This window comes from Lepisma saccharinum, chromosome 5 (genome assembly GCF_977018435.1).
Source record: "Lepisma saccharinum chromosome 5, izLepSacc3.1, whole genome shotgun sequence".
In the NCBI taxonomy this organism is placed as follows: Eukaryota; Metazoa; Arthropoda; class Insecta; order Zygentoma; family Lepismatidae; genus Lepisma; species Lepisma saccharinum.
This window is the reverse complement of record NC_139233.1, coordinates 76,514,928-76,537,726: the sequence shown is the minus strand read 5'-3', so window position 1 is coordinate 76,537,726 and position 22,799 is coordinate 76,514,928. Positions and strand designations below refer to the sequence as shown.

The window sequence follows — 22,799 nt, the reverse complement described above, 5'->3', positions numbered from 1 at the left end:
GAAGTTCGTTTGATTGATTTGGTTTATTTTACTTCGTTCTTCTGCCACTTTTGGCCAATCGTGAAGATAAGGATGAAAGATGATACATGATGAAATTGATGAAGAGACACAAAGAAAGAACACCTATGTCCAGGGCGGGATTTGAACCCAGGACCTCTGGCGTCTTAGCGCGCTGTGCTAACCACTCCGCCACTGAGGCCGGCGCCATCTGGACTAACGCGTAACATTTAGGTGCCAAATTGGCGACTACTCTTCAGGACCGGATTTTGGAGGATTTCGAGGATAATTTCAGCTATAATTTTCATATCAGATGGCTACTTATAATACATTTTTTAAATATTCTTTATCAGATTTCAAATATCTTTGTGGCCCTTCTACAAGCAATTTTTCACTAGTGAAATTGAGAAAATCGGTCACAACCATTCTGAAGATAAGAAATTACACGTTTTGATGCGCCAAAAGTGCAATAACCTTCTTTGATGGTTTTTGAGTTCTGTAGTGAAATATTGTACATTGGGTAGAAACATCAGTAAAATACCAGAATTCGAAATGCATCAAATTAAGGTTGATGCATTTTTTGTGCATCAACGGAGACAGTTAAATATATAATTTTGTGAAATAATCTCGTCTGATCTCAATTATGCCTTTTACTTCATCACGGATGCACTGATGCAATTCTTTGTGGATTTTGATACGCCAGTAAGTTGTTTTCATAGAATCAAAAAAATTATACCTATTTCTGTCAATAGACATAGCATAAAGTGAGCATAGGGTCTTTCCCTTATTTCAAACATTTGTTACACAATAGACTAATTCTAGGGTGTTCGGAAAAGGTTCTTACCGGTACGTCACAATCTGAAATTTCCTATTGTTTGGTTCGTGGCTAGAATTGATCTCCAAGGGGGCTCACGGGTTACCAGAGGGGCTTTGTAAACCAAGTGCATTTTTCAAACGATTAACAGTATTAAATGAAGGTAAATTATGTGTGTGGGGGGGGAGCATAAAGTTATTAAATACACAATATTCCATGGGAGACTCTGTCCGAAAGGTACAAAGTACAGTCTTGAAGTATGGTCTTGGCGGAAGTGACGTCACCTAGTACAGTTCTAAAGCGCCAAGAGCAGAATCACGCAAGTGCACAGCTCGCAGTGCAGATGATTGGTGACTAGGTCACGTGATTTCCGCACTCGTTGTTCATTTGTTCATAAACACGGAGGTAGAAAGCCAGCGACACAGATAGATAGACGTTATTGGCAGGGGCGGCGCGTGCCTTTTCAGTCAGGCAGGGCACATTTTTCTTTTGGGTGGGGAGGGGGGGCAGTTAGCCTCTATATTCCTCTTTAAGGTTTTTGAGGGGAGTTCCTTGATATGGAGTAAGTAAATTGTTCGAACAATTTGGAATAAAATTAACATTCTGATCAAGATATCTCTCCAAAGAGCATTAAATACTCACTAGGTAGGAATACGAAAAATCAGCAACATATGGAACAAAAATACATGAATAAAAAAAACCCTCAAATACTAACGTCGCTTGCAGTAACTAAACTTTGGGTAGATACTGGAATGATTAGGAAAATGTTACACTGCAGTTTCTCTTCCATTGTCAATGAATTGAAAGGCGTAGATATTAAAGTTTCTACATGATTCAATGTCATATTCACCAAGTATCCACTAATATCAATGACTAAGTAGGAAGATGATGCAGCGTTAAGTTCAGTTACAACACTTTACATTAACCATGTACCCCCAAAAAGTTCGTTTATACTTACGAAGATATTCTGCATGTCAAGTTGCTGGAACACAGACACAATTACACAAATAAATAAACACGTACAGTAACTATAAAATCGCGAAAAACTAATTATTTCATAAGCGACCAATACGCACAGACGGAACGCAAGGCAAACTCACACACTAACTCAAATCCAAATCCGTATTACAATGGGAAGAAAAGAGGAAAGGAGGATCTTTTTGAAAATACGAGGGACTAGTTTGTGCAATAAAAAGTGTTGTCAACTTTTCAGGTCGCCGGAACAAGCGCGAAGAAAAGCATTCGAGGGATTTTTTTCTATCTTATTGCTGCAGGCTGGAAGAACGAATGAACTGCATACCAAGCGTTGGAAACACTGAACGAGGCAAACATGAATGGGCAGGGCACCTCGTTTACTGCCCAGAGACGGCTACGAATTTTGCGCTTTTCCATTGTGAGGGGACCGTCCCTTGCCTATGCTGTAAATGTTTGGATCAGTCAGTGACGTCACGTCTCCAGGGCAGAGCCGAAATTGGACTCTCTCCAACAGGACGGAGAAATATATTAACCTCGCACAGGGTGCATGCCCTGTAAGTCTGGTTGCAGCAACGTAGGGGTTGAGGGAAAAAACAAAAAAAATATTTACGCGTATATACCGATCGTCTCTTCAGATGAACTTTTTATGTTAAAATTGTTGTGGGGCAGTGCCCTAGTTGCCCTTTATATAGCATCGCCACTGGTTATTGGCCAGCAAGTTGTTGGTTATAGTTCTTCTAATGTGTGGAAATGTATGTGTACGAACATTTGAAAATGCTATGTGATTTCTATGGTGAAAAATAAGTGTTTAAAACGCGAGGATAACAGCGAGTACTCAGTCTTGTCTACTGATCGTATTTGGGGCTGCAGTCGAAGTGCAGTTCGAAAGATGTGTACTTCCAGTCCACGACTTGAAGACCGCACTCCAAGACCATACTCGGAGGATGCTCGCTTCAAGCACGGTCTTTCACCTTTCGGACACGGCCATAGTGCCTGCCGTTCATTACACCCCCGGCCGAAGAAATAAAATAAAACCTTCGTTCGCAAAACTTAGGTTGGCCTTTGAAGAGATGTGGAAGGAATGTGGACGATGACAAAAAAGTAACATATTTCTGTAGAAGGTACATATAAAGAAGCTCCCCTATGAAAGAACTTTCTAATGTCTAGAGAAACTTCTAAATACTTGCCGCTCATTAGACTTCAGCTCATAAACAAAGTGAACGAATGTAATAGTTGCTATTCATGTTCTGTGAATTTATCCTTCCCCAAGTTGTGAATCTGCTCTAATTTTCACTGCAAGCAACTTATACAAAATAGTTTTACCTAATGTCAAGATGGCTGACGCAAGTGCCGGGGGAGGGGGCTGAGCTCCCCTGGTCCCTGCCTGGCTACGAGCCTGGGTCACACTGAAATATTGATTGATTGATTTGGTATTTTAAGTCCACTTTATGCACAATATGGCTAATCGGGACTGGACCTACAGCTAAAGTGTGCCTTCACCGGGTATCCCTTGATTACAAGACGACGACGCTAAAACTGCGCCATTGGGGAGGCCCCACACTGAAATAATTAAACAAAATATTATAAGTATAATTTTAAATTGGGCGTGTGTACAGATTCAAAACAGTGACGATCCAACATTTCTATCATGTCTGTAATGTTTGCCACTGAAAAAATAAACATAAAAAACTATCTGCTGGGAAATAACATCCCGAACAGCCTTGAATTACGATAGGTAACACATGTGTTTCCGAAATTTCCCAAAAAATCACAGATTTGTTGTTTTATTCATAATTTTCAAAGAAAATGTTGCACTCCATTAAAAGCGTATCAGCCATAGGTAGTTTTCCAACAGGATGGCGCACCGCCACATTGGTGTTTAAACGTTCGTCGGTATTTGAATATGACATTTCCAAGCCGCTATATTGCCGGCCCCCGTGGTAGAGTGCTTAGCACATCGCGCTACCACGCCAGGGGTCCCGGGTTCGATTCCCGGCCTGGGCATGCGTGTTTGTGAGTGTCCATTAATCAATTTCATCATATCATCACTCATCCCCATCTTGGCAATAAGCCAACAGTGGCACAAAAACGAAGTGAAATAAACTAAATTAAAACAATGCCAAGCCGCTATATTGGGAGGGATGGTTCAACATCATGGGCTCCAGCGTTCTCCCGATATTACGCAGCTAGGCCTTTTTCTTCTGTGAGGATACACTAAGGACAAAGTATACGGTTCATCAGTTCCAGAAGTTGAAACGTTGAGGATAACAGAGGTCTTCGCGACGATTACTGAGGAGATGTCTAACACATGGAGAGAAATTATGCATCGTTTAGGCATTCGCGTGTAACAAATGACAAATGGCGAACATTTTGAAATTTATGAATAAAACAAGAAACTTGTGATTTTGGGGGACATTTCGAAAACACAAAACGGAACTCATAAAATGTTGGTTCCTTTTACAAAAAAAAAAAAGTTCTTACCTAGCGTGTAATAAATATTTCAAATCGGTGAAAGAGTTCATGCTCACCCTGTATTTTGGGTTCTTTGTGATTCTTGCAAATGTTTGATCGATATACATTTGCATGATTCAGGGACACTTGGAGAGCATGTCACAAGAGGCTATGTATATTTACTAATTTTGTCACAAGGTTGGTTCAAAATTTAACTAATTCATGCTCCATGTCATGAAGTGGAAGAAATAGAAAGTAGGGTTCCTATTGTGAGGGTCAATAGGAATATTAATTGGGGAGGGTGTTATGAGCATTAGAAAGGGAAGGATTTATTATAAACCTTCTTATATGAGATATGAGCCCTCTAGCTTAATTAGCTTACCTTTCTCTATTATATTTTGCACATTGGAGAAAGTTTAATTCTTTCAATTATGGTGTAATATAGAGTCTACCAATTTCAACGTCAGAACTATAAAATTAGATAGAATGAAAACCACAAGTGATAATGACATATATTTTATTTTTATTTTGAAGAGCAAACAATAGCCTTAAGTTTTGAACAATTTGTAGTTCGAATGTTCTCTGCTTCGGTGTGTTGAATGTCTTGATGGATTCTGAATGTCCAATTTTCCAGCACGTCTGCACACATATTGAGCGGTATAGCCTCAATGTTTCTTTCGATGTTCCGTTCCAGGTAACGAACTGTGCGTGGCTTAGTCTCATAGACCTTAGATTTGGCATAACCCCATAGAAAATAATCCAGGGGGTAAGGTCACATGATCATGGTGGCCAGTTGACAACACCCTTTCTGGATAGAACTCGTCCGGGGAACTTTTCCTGCAATAATTCCATTGTTTGGGCGACTGTGTGGCAAGTTGCACAGTCCTGTTGGAAAAACACATTGTTGATGTCAAGATTTGTCAGTTTAGGCCACAAAAACTGTACCACCATATTACTGTATCGCTTCCGATTGACAGTCCCTTGATTTTCATGTTGTTCCTCAAAAAAATAAGGCCCGATCACGCCATTGGTCCAGATGATTTTCCGTCCAAAATCTGGATCGGCATCCAACTGCTGTAGAGCCCAATTAGCGAACTCCCGACGCAGACGATGATCATTAGGCTTAAGTTCTTGAGTCAGTTGCACTTTATAAGCTTTTAGGTGAAGATCGTGACTCAAAATTCGCCATGTTGTCATCTGTGACAGGCAGAGATGTTGCGAACGCCGTGAAACAGACAGGTGTGGATCGTCCACCACGCTCTGGCTTACCGAAGCGATATTCTCAGCTGAACGGCATTATCACGTGAAATTGCAGTTATCACTATTTTATGCTTTGCCATTTCTGTGGGTATTTACATGCAGTTTTTAGTAGTTGGCTGTATGGATCAATTTCAACGTAGCTCTAATATTATTATAACAATATTATTTGATTGAATGTCCTTAATTTTTCGACTCGACGATGAACAGATGTTGGCTCGTTAGCTACTGAGCCTGTTCGTTCAAATTTGAGGCGGTAAATATGGCGTTCTGTCGGTCGATTATGTTGACCATAAATTCCTCTCAATGCACGAAATGTCTGTCGAACTGAACACGAATTTTGATAATAAATTCGAATAATTTCTATGCGTTGTTGCATTGTGTATCTCTCCATGATAACTTGCCACAGACTACTGCACACAGATGTCATAGTTCAATCTCGTTATTTCAGTCAGTGTTGCCACAACACTCTTTCAAAGTTCTGACGTTCAAATTGGTAGACCCTTTAAGAACATGTTAGGTTTCATGTATATTTTACCCTATCGTATTAACCCTTTTTCAGGCATCTTATTTATATGTTAATTATAACAGTGGACTAAACAAGAACTTAATCAAGCCAAAGCCAATGGTAAAGCGATAAAACTAAATCACAGATTACATTGAAAAAATATTAAATAAAAGTAAATTTTATCCCCCAATAAAAAAAAAAATGTAGTAAAATCAAAACTAAACTTACTTCAGAAGAAATAGTTTGAGCAACCGCCCGAATACCACCAAATAAGGCATAATTGGAGTTAGGTGACCAACCAGCAGATATTGCAGTAATATAGATAAAATCCATTCCATCCATAATTTTCTATTAAATATATATTAGGATCTATAATTACAATTTTAATATTAATACAACTTTCATTAATATGTCCCACATCATTTGGAGACCCAGAAAACTTTACCCCTGCAAAGCCCCTCGTAATACCTGTACCTACATATTCAGAATGATATTTCCTATTTGCATATGCATTCCTACGATCAATTTCAAATAAATTGGGAGGTGTACTAACACTAGTCTTATCCATTATAATTTTATTAATTATGCCGATACACCATAAAATAAATTTTCGAGGTTTACAATTCTCCTCTGTTAACCAAGTATATTGGTGATAAACACGCTCATTTACAATCACCGTGCTTTTATATTCAACAGCTTATATAAAGGATATGAAAATATTAAGAGTTTCACAGGTTTATAAAAAATTATACTCACTCAAAACTTGATTTTTCCTTCACTTTCTCTTGGAAACAGTAAAATATTTCGATTAAAATCTGTGCTTTGAAAAGAAACTTCAGATCTTGTTATGTTTTCCATTTCGTCAGAAACAGCTATCGTACTCCCATCTATTATTAGAAAATAGCATTAGGAAGAAAGCATCAATTGTAATGCTGAGCAGATATTTTTAAAGTTCAGCTAATTGTTTTGTCGATATCTGTGGATGAGAATTAGTGTGAAAAGTTCTGAATTCGACAACAGCATTTTACCTTCTTTGGATGCAGTGACGGATTTTCCCTCGAAGCAACGTCGAACTCTTTACCAAACACTATTGTTAAATATTGCTTTTGTGTGTGTTTAGTAAGTGTAAATGAAAAAACAAATAGTAACAGATTTGTGCTACTAATATAATAGGTTAATGTTGAATGAACAATAGCTAATATTGAAGTTGTAAGTGTTGGCTGAAAGGAACTTCGGCAGACGACATTCGACGAGCTAGCCTGCGAAATGTTAGGTAAGCGTCACTATAACTTCCGCTTGGAGGGTGACGCCACCATCTTTTCCAGGTGCAAAATTTCGCTTCTTATTTATCCGTTTATTTGAGAAAAATCCAAGTCTGTAATTATAAAACCCTGTCTCATAAGCTGCTATTATTAAAATTATTATTAACCCACAAAAATGCTTGTAATTATTGAATGAATAACAGAAAATGAAGATTATTAATATCAAATTCTACACTTTAGAGAAATATATAAAATATGAAAACATTGACGATAAGCTACTATTAGGCTAGTTGTGGAGCAAGCAATCAAAACTCTTCCAGGGAGAGCATCGCTTTATTTTGAATCGAAGAGAATAACATTGATTTACTACGAAGTAAAAAAGCACAACAAACAAGATTACATTTTTCACCCCTCTTCTTTTCGGAGGGGGAGGACTCTGGATGCTGGACCCCTACTTGGCTTCTGGCCGGAAAGTCTAGTTCTGTTATTTTTACCACGTGAACTTTTATATCTTCATTGTTCGTATGCCGGGAAAATTTAAACACAAGGTTCCGTTATTATAACTATATTCTGAGGAATTAGGATACTCTTAAAATGCTTTTCTTGCTCCCTGGTCGGCCAATGTAGACTTCTAAACTTTTATTTCGATTACTTCTGTAGTAAAAGTACCTTATACGTGTTGAAAGTTGCTTAGAAATGTCGGTGTTTTATTCAAAGAATGCGAAAACAGTCACTTCAAGGGAAGAAAGTCTTCCACAAGGTCTGCATTGTGGATTCACCAAATTTCAGAGTTCTACGATGCCTCAAACAGGCTACAGAGGGCTCTGAGTTGGGTAACTTAAAATTCTGGCCATCCAGTACTATAGGATAATAAAGGATGAAAAATTAACTTTCTTTGTCCACTTGTTGTACAGAAATGTTCAAACAGTAGACCTCTTCGTTGCTTGGCCACATATACAGCAGAAGTGTTATGTAAATAGATAACCGTACTGTATTGTAATGGAAACAATTAATACTTTAAATAATAGCATACTCATAAGAATATAACTCGAAAAATCCATCAGCTCCCATGCAAAGCACCATTTGCAGAATTTTGCAAATCAGTACGTGGACCTTGATTTGGTCACTTTTCAATCCACAATTTAGAGAGCTCTTTATATCTTAGCTTGCATAGAAATTTCGTGACATGTTGCAACAGGGCTGCATGTGTCTCAGAACTCGAATTAAGAACAAACTTACTTTCTGTCGAAGTGTGATTAGCAGAGGTCGCAGGTTCAAATTCTGATTAAGGCGTTGACGTTAAATTGTGTTTTTCTTCATTTCTTCCACCAATTCATCTCAGCTGTGGAGATAGAAAAGCTACGTAAAATAACAGAAACTCCACACAAGGGCATACGAGTGGAGTTCGATGCATGATGACAGATACACAAACGCATGCTGTAACGAAGCGCAATCCCCCCCACCCAGCCCTTTCCACATTATACTTAGCTTATCAGTAGACAAGCAAGTCCCCCTTCTCCACTTCATCGTCTCCCATTTTGAAAAGCCCACAAGGTATATCGGATGACGGCCAGCGCCGCCACGCGACAAAAAATCAGAAGTCAATTGTGTGTTGTGCGTGTCGTACAGATGTTTTGCATGAGCGGGGCGAGGGAAAGGTGAGTGATGAATAGCATTTTGCCGTGACTGCCAGCTTTACCCAGAGTCCAAAGCGCCGATATGGAGAGTCCTTTTTTTATACCTTCCATCCATCTGTTTACTACTTTATCTCAATTCCGTAGTGTTTGGTTTTGACTCCCTTTCACAAAGTCCCACTAGCTGGTAGCCTACTGTTAATTAATCGTGCTGGAACTAAACATGTTATCCACGCCATGTTTTTCATGTAGTGTGCCATGACGGGCACCCTTCCCTCCTCCCCCCCCCCTCGTGATGTAATTTTTGAGGACATGTACGCTTATAAAGGGCCATAAGTTACTGTCCCTCTCAAGTTGTAATATACGAGTGGTGTTTCACTTCATCATGCTCAAAGACTCGTTTCTAAATTTCATGATAACGAATAGGAACAAGACCTGGTAAATTTTGCTTGACTAAAGCTGCATTTATGCTCAATAGATGGCACTGTTTTATCGTTCTGTTTCTCCCCTCTTCTTTCATGTTTATTCTCACAGTTGTGGCAAAGCAGATGGCCAAATAAATAAGTAGCATATAGTTTGTGAGAAAATAATCTACATAATGACAAATTAGCTGCTGCAGTATCGTGTATTAGCTTACCAAATTCATAAGATTTGCAGAATATTAAATGGAAAATTACTATAATAAGCTGCAATGATCTGAATTATATAGTTACAGTATTGTACAGGTAGTTTTGATATATGGTAGATCTGTTGGTTCATTGAACCCTCCAACCTAAGAATTGCCTATTTCGTGTGGAATTTGTAAAGGTATTTAAAGCCCTTGACTTGACTCATTCTCACCCAACAGGTCGGTAGGTGCCAGGGCTTGCCGCGAGTTGACACCTTCCTGCTCAAAAAGCTATTTAAAGTCGGAATGATGTAGTTGTGTTTGTCCACTATGACGTCGTACACAACCACATGATGTTATTGTACCGAGATACAAATTTCAGGTGGTCCAGAATTGGGTGCTAAATATGACAAGTGGTGTGAATTTCTCCTATTCTTCCAAAGCCAACCTCCGTGTCAGAGTGGTTAGAACAGCGCACTACGACACCAGGAGTCCCGAGTTAGAACCCCGTCCTGTCCTAAGCATGGGTGTTCTTTGTGAGTGTCCGTCCTTTCATCATCTCATCCTCATCTTTGCGATTAGCCAAAGGCGGCAAAGCAGCGAAGTAAAATAAACCAAATATCTTGTCCGATAAAAACATGCAACAAATTACCGCAAAGATCTGTTTCCTTATTTTTTTAATCGTGGTATGAAAAAATAATAGTTATTTTAATTTGTTCATTAATTAACTGGGTTAACTAAAGAAAAGGATATAAATTTCTATATTGTTTGTGCTTGTCAACACATAAATCTCTATAGGCCTACTCTGTTCCGGCTATGTCTGGAAGTCTCTGCGCAAGTAGTGACGCGAGACGGCTCCATCAGTGAACACATGAGAGGTAATGGGTTTGGTTGGAGGGAGGCAGCAAACGTGTACTGCTTCGCTCTGGCCACTCGACCCCCCCCCCCCCTTTCTTCCCTGCCGCTATGCGGGACTTTGCTCTAGAGAGTAGTTAAAGTTTAATCCCATCTTTAAGTTATTTCCACTCCTTGAGAAGGCCTAGTGCAGCCCGGTTAAGTTGTCTTGCTCAGTGCAGCATGAACAAGTGCAATTTCCCAGTCGTTGAGAGCGCTTGCTCACTGTTAGAAGAGGAAGGGTAATATTCCAGTGGCACTTCGCATATTTACTTGCGGGGGATTGTTTGGAGCGGGAGTTAATATCATTCCTGGACTAGCAACTATAAAGAATTCTCGTTATTGTTCGAGATAGTGGGATCTATTGAGACCCCCTTTTCGCAACTTGGGGACAACAGTGTCAGTGTCAGCCCAAATTAGTCTCCAAAGAGCTTAAAAGTAATTCACAAAAAGGCCCGCTTTAAACGAAGTCATTTTCCTTAACATATACGCCATCACCAAAATGCTACCGTGTAGAGTGAAAAACCTCATGACCTTTTTAGATGTCATGGCATTTCTCAAGGATAGAACCCGTCCTATTTCCGTAACAAAACCAATCAGAAGCGACCTCTAGGTCACGAGTGCAGCTGTAATGGCGTGGGCGCGAGATGTAAACAATGTATCACTTCACATTTTTAAAAGCCGATAACTATTCAACCCAGAGGAATATCGTTTCCATTTAAATGGTTTTAAGTACAAATCAATGGCGCTGCTTAAATACATACTTTATAACATTTACAGCACATGCATGGAATAATATTTTAGTTGTTTCAATTGGAAACACCGTGCACTCAGCATAGATGGCGTAACTCGACGTGCCTTTCGTGGTGTACATATTATACATTATAATCGCAAAAGCTAGCCGAAAAGTTATTTGAAATGTTTGCGTGTAAAGGACTACCTGCTATAAGATTTTTGGAAGCTACATAGCATTTATGCTAGCAAAAATGTTACAGGAAATGCTTCCGTGTAAAGGCGACTTTAGTTAAATGGAACGTTCGAAATAATATTCACAACATGTTACACCGCAGAACAAAATGTCCCTGAAAGAAGTATCCGGTACAATTGCATGACTGTGGCGTTTAGTACACCATACACAAAAAGCACTCCATAAGCAACACTAATTGCCTAAGCCAACACAGCTTCACGCTCAAATGTCCTGCAATTATCTCCGTATGAAGAGGGTCATGTTTGCCCACGTGTTTGCAGGGGGGCGATAATTTATTTTTCCCATCCACGACTAGCGGGCTACTTGAGCAACCCAGCACCTGGTACTGCCTTGAAGGGGAGCCTTGGCCGTCAACATGGTGGTGCGTTTTGGGCAGTGATGTGCGTCTACGCGTAAACAACGATAGTCTACATTCTACACGTAGACTATGTTCTACACGTAGATTACGCAATCTATGTATACAACATGGCGAAAGATGATAACTTAGCAAAGAGCGCTGTAGAATTAAAAGAAAATTATACTGCGTATCAGTTGCTGATGTGTGTGCAGAACTTTTCATACTCTTTCTTTCAAATTCGAACAATTTCTCACCTAGGAAGAAACCTAATATAGGAAATATTTTAGTGCTTTATGGGTAAAAGACCACTCTTGCCTCACGACTGCCATCTGTTGTTGTTTTTTGCAAACTATTTATCTTCTTCCATAGTTGATAATAGAAAAGAAGATACATTATGTTGTAAATAGGATTCTTTTCATTTCGTTAGGAACCAATATAGTTGAAAATGTCACTTTCGTTTCATGAAACTCTTGAAAATTAATTTTAATGCACTTTAGATTGTCTACGTAGTCTATGTAAACTACAACCCAATGTAATATACGCGTAGATTACGTGTAGATAACGCATGTAGACGTAAACTTATAGTCTACGGCACATCACTGGTTTTGGGTAAAGAGGCAGTTCTAAGCAGGGTTGTTAAAAGTCCAGGGACCCATAAATTCTAATGGGTTCCGTTGCACGACCGGAACTTTTGTTTCTCGCACAATTTAAATTCGGTACAAGTTGTGTATTGTTTCATTAAAAAAGGTTCCTGGACCGAATTGAAATACTTTAAAGATAAAGAAGTTTCTTTACGGTCCAGAACCCACTTACGCTTCCTGATTTTCTCTCCTGGACCGGAATTGAATTTATAAAAAATCCCTGTACTTTAACAACCCTGGTTCTAAGATAAATTCATTGCCTAAGATTTCGTTGCTTTTTCGAAAAATCGAGCACATACAGCTCTTGTGCACTGCTAGAAGTTATTATAAAATTTACAATATTACTAGAGGAAAGGAAAAACACAACCACTCATACCTTCCTCGAGATTCGAACCCAGACATCAGAGCGGAAAGAATAAAGATAAATACAAGTAATATAGTCTTACCTCCAGCCACGCTATCTCCCGCCCCCATTCACAGCGCAGAACGGCTATTTTGACAAAATCCTGTTTCCTGCTGGCCGCTTCGGGAAGGAGGGATTCTAATGTTGCCGATTGTTGCCCAAACAAAGGGGTAGCAGGCAGCAGCCTAATTAGCTGTTTGACCGCAAGTCTCTTCGTAGTAAACGCCGCAAGTGTCATGAAGTGTCGCCCAGGCTCCTAAAATTCAGGGAAAAGCTCATTCGAGCAACTACGCTGTCCCAGTCTGAAAAGTGACCGATCACACTGTAAAAAGCGGACCGGAGATACAACGATCTAGACCGTCAATTTCCGCTGCCATCCAAACTACCGTACAAAAGTATGATCATTGCCGTTTTTAAGGTGTTTACGGCCATTTCAAACTTAAATTTATATTTTAAAAATTTAAAATTATTTAAAATTAAATTTTGAAATTTAAATAAGCTGTTGCTTCCTGTTCAATGGATGTATGTTACTTCATTGCAAGGAACAACAGTTGATAAAAGTGCCCACCTGATGCATTTCTATGTGTATTTTGACGCACACAAATGCATAATTAGCAGATTATGCACTTCAATGTGTTACTGGAGTCATCAATTGACACATTTTGGATTTTGTGTGAAGGCAACTCTAAATGTAAATTATTCTGACTTTAGAACCAGGCAAGTAATTTATCCACACACCCCCAACGTCCCCCTAAGAGCCCTCCGAATTTCCCTCACCACTAAAGTTCTCTAATAGCTCTTTAAAAAAAAATCACAAAGGCCCAATTTATGGTCATGTTGGCTCTAAGCCTCAGGTCCAGCGACGACTGGTGGCTAAATTTTAAATTTTACTGTGTGTTTTGTTACAAACCATCTTTTCCGGTAAGTACGTTCAACTATTGATCTAATTTTTACTATTGCCTTCTACCAGCCCTTCACCTAATTCAGAGCCACCACTTGCTTTGGTCCAGGCACCAGAGTCTCGTTACCCTGCACAAATGCAGTCCTCAGGGAAGAGAGGGTGAAACGTGAGTATCTTTCGAAGGCGCCACATACACCCCAAGTGTTATTGTTGTTATTATTTACACATTAGTAAGTTCTTTGGACGTCTCTTATAGAGCTATTCGAGCAAGTAACTTTAGTCACTGTTTGTCCCATTCTCATATATTCATGCTAAAAACAAGGATCTCCAATGAACAAAAGTCCACATAAACAAGCAGAGAATTTGCATGTTTGCAGATCAAAGAGGCTTCAGCATGTATCGAAGGAGGTTATGCCAGTACCCCCCAGACACCTCCCACCCACAAACAACCCGCAAACCCCGTCCCGACATAATCCGGGCGAGAAAATACAAGTCTTTGTATCCCAGCACACCTGGTCTCGCAGTGGGCAGTCTGGAAGGAATGTCTTTGGAGCTGACGCACCAGAAGAATTTCAAACACGTGCAAGGAATGCCGACAAAAAAAAAAGTGTCAAGCCGTTCCGAGGAGGCTTCCCTTTCAAGTTTTCTATAGGTGCGCAAGAGTGATGTGAGCTCGTACTAAATGTGGATGATTGCAGGTGCCTGCATGTTGCATATGTTTATCAGGAGGGGGGGGGAGGGGAGTAGCTCTTGCTGCAGGCTGGTCTTCGGAAGTTCTTAGCAAGAGTTGCCTGTCAGGGTATTCTTGCAGAACTGGATATGATATGTTGTTCTCGGTAACTCTGTAGTAACGGCGAAAGTTGCTCAGTCCTGGTATTCGTGCTTTCGGCACGCTCTTTCCGTTTTATGGATACACATTGCATCTCTTTCATACGCAGGAACGGGGGGATTTGCCACTAGGCTATAGCTAGGAGCCGCAGGTCCAGGGAGGGGGGGGGCTACTAAAAATTACTATTAAAATTCCTTGATATTGTGATAATAGGAAAATAAAATAACATGGCAAGTCATTTTTTTTAAAAAAAAAATCTGATGGTTTCAAACCAATAGGTGATTCTGGAAGTATTTTGAATGCTGATCACGCACATGACATCCATCTTTCCCCATCACGTGAGGATTTATTATACGTACTTGTAGTGTTTTCGGGTGTTTTAACCTGACTGCCCTCTACAATATTTTCTCGCCACTTCCCCCCCCCACCCAGGCACTTTTCCCTGGCGCCGCCACTGTTTCTAGCGCTTAAATATCTTCTTACATCATAACCCTATTTTCAGAATTGTAATCCAATCGAGAGCATGTCTGTATGGGAGACTGCAAAGAAAGCTGCGTGAGGTCACGTATAACAGTGCTCGACAGTGGCGGCGATTGGGTTTCAAAAGTGGGGGCGGGGAGGGGGCAAGGTGTCAAAACTAGGAGGACAAGAAGGTTATACTTTCTCTCGGTAGATAAGGTTTGGTGTAGTGCGGGGGCAAAAGTGACAAAAAGTGGGGGAGGGCAACTAAGTCAAATGGCTTATATTTTTTTTTCCTCGTTTACCTTTTGTATACAAGGGTAAAAATTATATTTTGCCGTTCAGTGAAAGAAACGCTCCATAATTTTCAATGCAAGACAAGCCATAAAGAAATACATTAAAAATAAATTATGCGAATGCGCATGCATGCGTGTTTTGGAAATCCCTCTCCCTCCCCCCCCCTCTCTCTCTGTCTGTCTGTGTATCATCTTTCTCCGCACAATATTATTTTTCAAGTCTCAGACTGTATACTCTGTCCAAGGAATCTCTGGAGCAAGGCCGCGGATAACGGATGAGAAAGGGAGGGCGGAGCGAAGCAGTACACGCTGCTGCTAAGGCTGGTAGCTGCAGTCGCGCTCAACTCAATCCCGTTCCCTCTCACGGGTTTATTGGTCGAGTCCTCTGGGGTCACTACTTGTGCAGGGACTTGCTTTATTTCGCCTGCTCCAGAGATAACCGAGACAGAGAGCAGGAAGACAGGACTGTTTACGATCGTCATTGATCTGTGCAGATGTGCTGAGTTTTGTTTTTGAAGGATAAAAAATAACGCTATCATTATATATTTTTTGTTAAGGTGTATTACACTGTAAGGAGTTGCTTTCTAATTTGAGTTGTAAGTTTACTTTACGCACAGACTGGTCTAGAGTTTAAAGTGGGATACGAATCACTGTGTGCCTCCACCTTGTATCGAGCCCGGGATATCTTGATTACAAGGCGAAGACGTTACCACTGCGCCACCTGGGAGGCGCGATGGAGGAAGAGAAATATCTGTATTATTTTCCTAAAATAGACGGAAATATGATAATGTCACGTTTCTGTTAACAAGGAAGTTTTCAAAACCAGCTGAAGAACTTAAAAATAGAAAGATCTTTTGCTCCTCGGTAGAACAATAACAGCCGCAGGAAGTATTCACCAGTTTTCATACAAAGCCTGTTACTTCTCTATGTTGCCTCCTGACCTTCCACGTAACGTCAAGAACAGACAATTCCTCCGTTGCATGCATATAGGTGTCGACTTGAGAAATAAGGGGAAAGGGATGAGACAGGTGTCATAAGGTAGAGAGCGTCCAACCCTGCAATAATCTGAAAAGTATACCGGATAACTCAAATGTAACAACGCCGATGGCAGTAAGGTGTGGGATTTGATAAGGAATTGATGTTTCAATGTTAGGAGCCAATGCTATTTTTGTGAGAGCACATCTTGGACATTATTGCTTCTACCACTTTCACCTATTTGAACACTACGTTGCGAGAGGGAACTTCGGCTCGCCCTATTCGCGATTAAAATTAACCGATGTGCCATCTGGTGGGATTTTCAGGAAGTACTCTAAGTAGGATACGTTGTGTTGAAGTCGCTTAAAGCATGGGGAATATGCGAGAGATTAAGGTCTACTGTTCAGGTTTTTTTTTGCTCTAAATCGTTTTATGGGTCAGAACAAATTAAAAGTTTTCATGTGTTTCCACCCCGTGGAATCAACAAAATGAAATTTGTTAATAAATCAAGGAAAACGTAATTGACAGAAGATTGGTATGGGAGATATAACACTGTAATTCGGCAAGGAAATTACGAAGAATGCACGAGTCTGCTTACATTATTTTTTCGATATATATATTTTCATGAAAGTAAAGTTTTAAATTGTACTTTATAAATAAAGCTTTTTTTCCCGAAAAATCATGAAGCTTCTTACCCAATGCGTCCATGTATTACCGGTATTACGTATGTGTGAAATTTGGAACAGGTGCAAGTCGATTAAGAGAGAAGATGAAAATAGTTTGAGAACGAATTAATGTCAAATGTAACCAGAAAAAAAAGTGGACATGCTAATTTTCATGTTTCATTCAGTACGATGTCCTTTTATGAAATCGTGAATATTATTATTAAACCAGCCTTTCTCTTTCGAGAAAGAACTGCAACGATATGTTCGCAATTTTCTCCTGTCCCAGCTTTTCAAGTACAGGTCAATTTCAATTCCTTTATTTTCAAATAATTTCCGAGAACCCCAGTTACAACATGACGTGCAGATGATACAGCACTGCTTTGGACAACCAGTGCGTATACATAGTTTCGTCTGCATTTTCCGTGTTATTTTTGCCTATCATAATTAAATCCTTCGTTCTCAGTACAGCTTCACGTTTGTTAGAGTACCTGGAATTCACATCGCATTCGCAATATTTAAAAATAATGCGTAATTTAAACGTTTTCTACCATACCAGTCATGACAACACGCTGCTATTTTGTACTACTGCTGAATGTAAACAAAGATTTGTCCTACTTAGAGCGGCCATATTGGAAGCGACACTAGCGCTCAGGTGGTAATTTTAATCGCGAATTGTGCCTTCTGTATGCTCTTTGCACATAATTGCATGCACACTTCACCTCGGAGCACACTTCTAGTCTTCGCGGAAGGTGAACATTGCTTGTTGACGCTGTTTCGTCTTGATTAGTGTGTGTTGCTTAAATGTGTGTTACCACGACATCTGTCGCCATTATTGCGTACTAGGCTCACAATTATGACGATGAGTTACAAGAGATTACACTAAGTCAGTGGTTCCCAAAATGTGCGCCGAGAAATGTTCCAATATTTTCACTGAAGTGACACTTATGCCAAATATATGCTTATTTAGTACCTACTTTTGGTACTACTTTACTATGGGGATGACACGTATAAATAATTTATATCGCACTTTTTTTTACATTGCTAACGTACTATTCTGCATTGCGGAACATTTCTTTAGGTGAAATAATGAATTTCTAATGAAAATAATGTATATTTCTTACATTTACGAGTACTTACTGTTACTCGTTATTTCGATTCTGTAACACACATTATGGCGATAGCGTACCGGTTCATCGCGCGTTGTGCGAGTGTTTTGTCGATTTATGCAGTGTTGCAACCTTGTTCACCGAAAAATACCTACTTTCGTTCCCGTATTTGAAATTATGGTAATACCTCGCAAACCATTGACGTTAGCCTCACAAACTATTCACGTTAGCCCCACAAACAATTTTCCGTAAGGTTAGGTTAGGTTAGGTTAGGTTAAGTTAGGCAAGCATACTTAAAAACAAATTAAAAATGCTCGACACGTCATGTTATAGTGAAAACACGGCGAGTTTGAAACACTGACTACGGGGTTCACGTCATCTAACACACGGAACATTGTGCTCTCGTGCAGAAAACAACATGCATTCGCATTAAAATGGATCAAAACTACATTCACGAACTTCCACAACGCTACAGAAAATGATTTGCGTAAGTACTTTCTCCTGTAAAAAGTAAGAAATCTGTCACACCTATAGTAAAGTGTTACCCTGATTTTTACACAGAATTTGAAATATGTGTTTATTTTTTAACTTAAGGCAAGCAACCTAACCATACTAACCGAGCATGCCTACATTCTGACTAGGGCGTCGCGGAAAAATCAAACGATAAAGTTTTGGAACCAATGAAGGCGCTTTTAGTTACTACACAACAAACACTAAACCTCAAAATAGACATTTATAGTGCACTTCAAGGCCAACGAGCAGAAGAGCAGCGGGGAAACCAAATTGTTTGGAAAGTTGGAACTACTCCCTTTTCTTCAGCCATGATTACAATGGGTGCAAAAAAATGGCGAGAAGTTTCCCACTGCACGAACGCGACCGATGAAGCCTCCAACCTCTATCACTCCATCCTTTCCACCTGTCTTAAAACGCTACAGTACAGTACAATGCTCTGCAGCCCAAGTGTACGGTCACTGGCAATAATAATGCGATACTTAGATCCTGAGATACTGGCTTCACTGCAATGTGTGTTGCCTAACTCCCCGGCTATAGCAGAACTTCCTATTGAAAGGTTGGTATTGAAGTTCGCTTATTGCCGTGGAGGTAGACAACACTCATAACGCGTTGCAGAGAAGTCGGCATTTGAGGATCTAAGTGTCCCATTTGTATTGCCGGTGAGTGTACATTACAGCGGGTTGAACGGGGGTGTTTTAGAGCAAAGGATTAAAAAGGGCGAACAGGCTAAAAATCAGTTTCCCACTACCAAGATAATAAAAATGTCATCACTAGACAATTTCTGCAAAGAGAATGGCAAACGTTACTTACCCGCCCTGAGGGCGTCCATTGGCACCGAAGGGTAGGGGATGGAGTAGGGGTAGCCCTCCTTCCTGAGGGTCTTGGGTTTTCTCCTCGGTCTATATTTGTAGTCTGGGTGTTCCTTCATGTGCATGGCACGTAGCCTCTTCGCTTCGTCGATGAAGGGGCGCTTCTCGTCTTCGGTTAGTAATTTCCATTCCGCACCTGGACAGAAGAAAAAGAAGAAATGAAATCTCAAAACTCTATTGTAGTCAAAAGCACTACAGCTTTTACATCGGCGGAAAACGTATAACATCTCTTAAATTTTGGTTTCCGAAACATTTTTACTATGGTTTTTCGTATTTAACAGGGAAATTTCGTGTACTTGAATAGGCAGGACATATACGTAAAACACTTTAGCTCGAGATTTTTAAGGGCCTCCCGATGGCGCAGTGGTAGCGTCGTGGCCTTGTAATCAAGTGGTCCCGGGTTCGATACCCGGAGGATGCACGTAGTGGTTCGGATCCCACTTTAAACTGTAGGTCCAGTCCCAATTAGCCCTACAATGCATAAAGTGGACTTAAAACACCAACTCAATCAATTGAGATTTTAACTAAAAATAAAATATTCTTAGTATCATTTACTAAATTTGGTAATTTTGATTACATTATTTTCTAAATCTAAACAAATAGGCTTATTAAGTAAAATAAGTTTTGTGTTGGTGAAGATTACTTTGTTGTCTATTTAAAGAAACATTTGATTATCAGAACTTACTTTGTGGTTATTCCAAACACACATTCCTATTATTTAAAATTTTAACTTTAAATTTCAAATATTAGCATAAGTCATGCCCGTACTCAGGAAAAAAAAAAACTTTGGTGAGAGTTCACTCGTAATTGGTCCTATACACTTTACACTACGCAAAAGTCGGGTGGGTCAAAAGTCACTATCAGATATTGATATATATTAATATTGTGAAAGAAAATGCGGTAACCAATGCAGAAACAAGTCGGGAAACCAAACCCGTGAGAAATACAGGCCACCATCACGTGGCAGAATTCGGACGGAGCTCTTTCGGGAAACCTGACTCCTAACCACTGTATTCGCAGTGACTGACCTCTATCGCAAAATACACGAATTACTACCACGCAACGTGTGTGAGGAGGATAAAAATTCATCTCGATCCACGACAACATTTAACGTCATTTTCGCTTGCGAATAATACGTTATTGCACTATAAATAGTTTACGATCGTGACTTTTGGCACACCCTGTAGATGAAGAAATGTGTTGGGTGTAAGACAAGACATGAGCCTTAATCTCGGCCATGTAAAATAAAGGTTAAATAAATAAATAAACACATTTCAAATGATGACAAGGACGTTACTTATCAAGTTTCAACTTCAAAGTCTACGTTTAACGAGAAAATGTGACTTGATATCTTCACGCGACCCCTTTCATTGCTATGGGCGCTTAAGGAAATTAGGAACATGCACAGTAAAATGACAATACTGATGATATCAAAACACGACTACACATGAAACCAAAAAGGTGTCAATTGACAAAGATATGTCTACTCCATGCTGTAAAAAGTTGGCTGTAGCAATGACAGTCTAAGACCATTAAACACTGTAAATGAATTATAATGGCCGTTTTTAGAATATTAACATCCATGACATAGTTACTTTAATTAATGTAATTTTAATCATTCAGTTTTTAAGAATATATTCTTAAATATATATAATTTATAACGATTATATATCTTTATGCATGATAAATATATTCATTTTTTTTTAAAAAAACTGTTTGATTCCCGTTAAGTTTTAACGGTAGAATATTATGAATTTTACGGTAACTTGTAACAGTGCAGTAACTTATTAAGCTGCATAAATACCTAATGATGCATTTTTGGTGCATGAAAATATAGAAATGCATCAACGGGTGCTTGTGTGGTGCTCTAAAAATGCATAATGTGAGATCAGAAACACCATTTAACTGCATCAATTTATGAACTAAAAATACATCAACATTGATTAGATGCATTTTGAGCAGGCGTTTATCAAGAAGTGTGGGTGTGGGTTTGTGTAGGTTCGTATATTAACCAAAATTAGGCTCATGTGAAAAATGTTAGTAGGGTTTGAGGAAATTTTGGGTGGTATTAAGAGGGATGAGGGGATAAATCACTGATTTCGAGTTCTGCTTACTTGTGTATTTTTCATCTTCATTACAACACGTGACAAATACGCAATTTCCTCTCTTTTAGAGACTTGAACAGTTGAAATTTTCAGCTCGTTTCCAGCATCCATTCAAGGGTCAGGCTCATAACTGACTTGATCCCTCATCAAAGGAGCGTGCATTGCAGGTCACTCAATAGACGCGGGTTCTGGGACTGCGACGCGTGGCGCGACAATGAATGAAGCTCATATTTTATGGCGCCCGATTGAATTAATTGAAGGGAAAAGCAACCCCTGAGAACGGTGGTGAAACGCTTCCCTAGTGTCCGGAGACTAGGCTCTAGAAGGGGTAAGAAGGGTTATTCGGTTTGGAGGCAATTAACGATCAACGACAAAATGGCGCAAGCTAATCGAAATATACTAACAGGAAGTAGCGTTAGTTTCTTTATACACAGACAAGTAAATGGGTATAGCTTGATGCATTAAAATACAGCTCAACATAGAAATAAACACTTACGTGGATCGTATAATGCACTTTGGCGTGACCTTTCCATACAATATACAAACATGCATCAAACTGTAAACTAACCCCCCAATGGTTTTAGTGCATCAATCGAATCAACTCCCCCACCCGTATCATCTCCACGTCCGAGTACGGTCCCAATTTTTAAACTGAGCTGCCCATGCGTGCGTCTACTATCTAGCGACTGCTTGCTAACTGAACAGCAACAAGCTGGGTTGTGCTGCCACCTACTGACACCTTTAGAAACTACTCACTACTATTTTCTGCTATCCCACGCCAGTTTGTGACCTATTTACTGACTTCCCCTCGTATTTATTTATTTTATTTTCTCGTTGATTTCTTATTTAACTGCTGACTTCCTTCCATTTTGTCCTTAACCATCTTTCTTTCTCACTTGCCTGCTTCAAATCTATTTGATACACCAGAATCGGAGATCGTTGGACAGCAGCCCAAAGACTTTATGCAGGAGGCTGTGGGGGACTGATAATGCGATGGAATAAGTGGTGGAGATTATGTTGTTAAATAAAAACTGTTTTCAAGTCAGTATATGACTTAGTATTTTGTTTTAAATAAATATTTGTGACGTACTTACTGACTACCTATGTAGATTCTAAGAAAGTGGAAAGTGAAGATGTAAGACAGAATAGCAGAAAGAGGGAAAGAAATCCCAAGTATAAGAAAGAAATCAATAAATAAGCAGCTTTTCAATATTCAATGAGGATCAAGTAGCTCCTGGCCCCAAGTAGACGTCCATTAGCTTAATAAAAAAATTAAAAAATCCATTTTTTAAAAGTTTAGAAGGCAGATCGTG

General features: G+C 39.6%; 1 protein-coding gene across 1 annotated transcript in view; it reads right to left on the bottom strand.

The window, feature by feature from the left end:
- LOC145988404 (uncharacterized) overlaps window positions 1–22,799 on the bottom strand; it is a 96,822-nt gene that overhangs the window by 17,358 nt on the left and 56,665 nt on the right. The window contains exon 3 of the mRNA XM_083123285.1: window positions 19,323–19,517. Coding sequence (XP_082979411.1) covers window positions 19,323–19,517 — 195 coding nt within the window. The remainder of the gene's footprint in view (window positions 1–19,322; window positions 19,518–22,799) is intronic.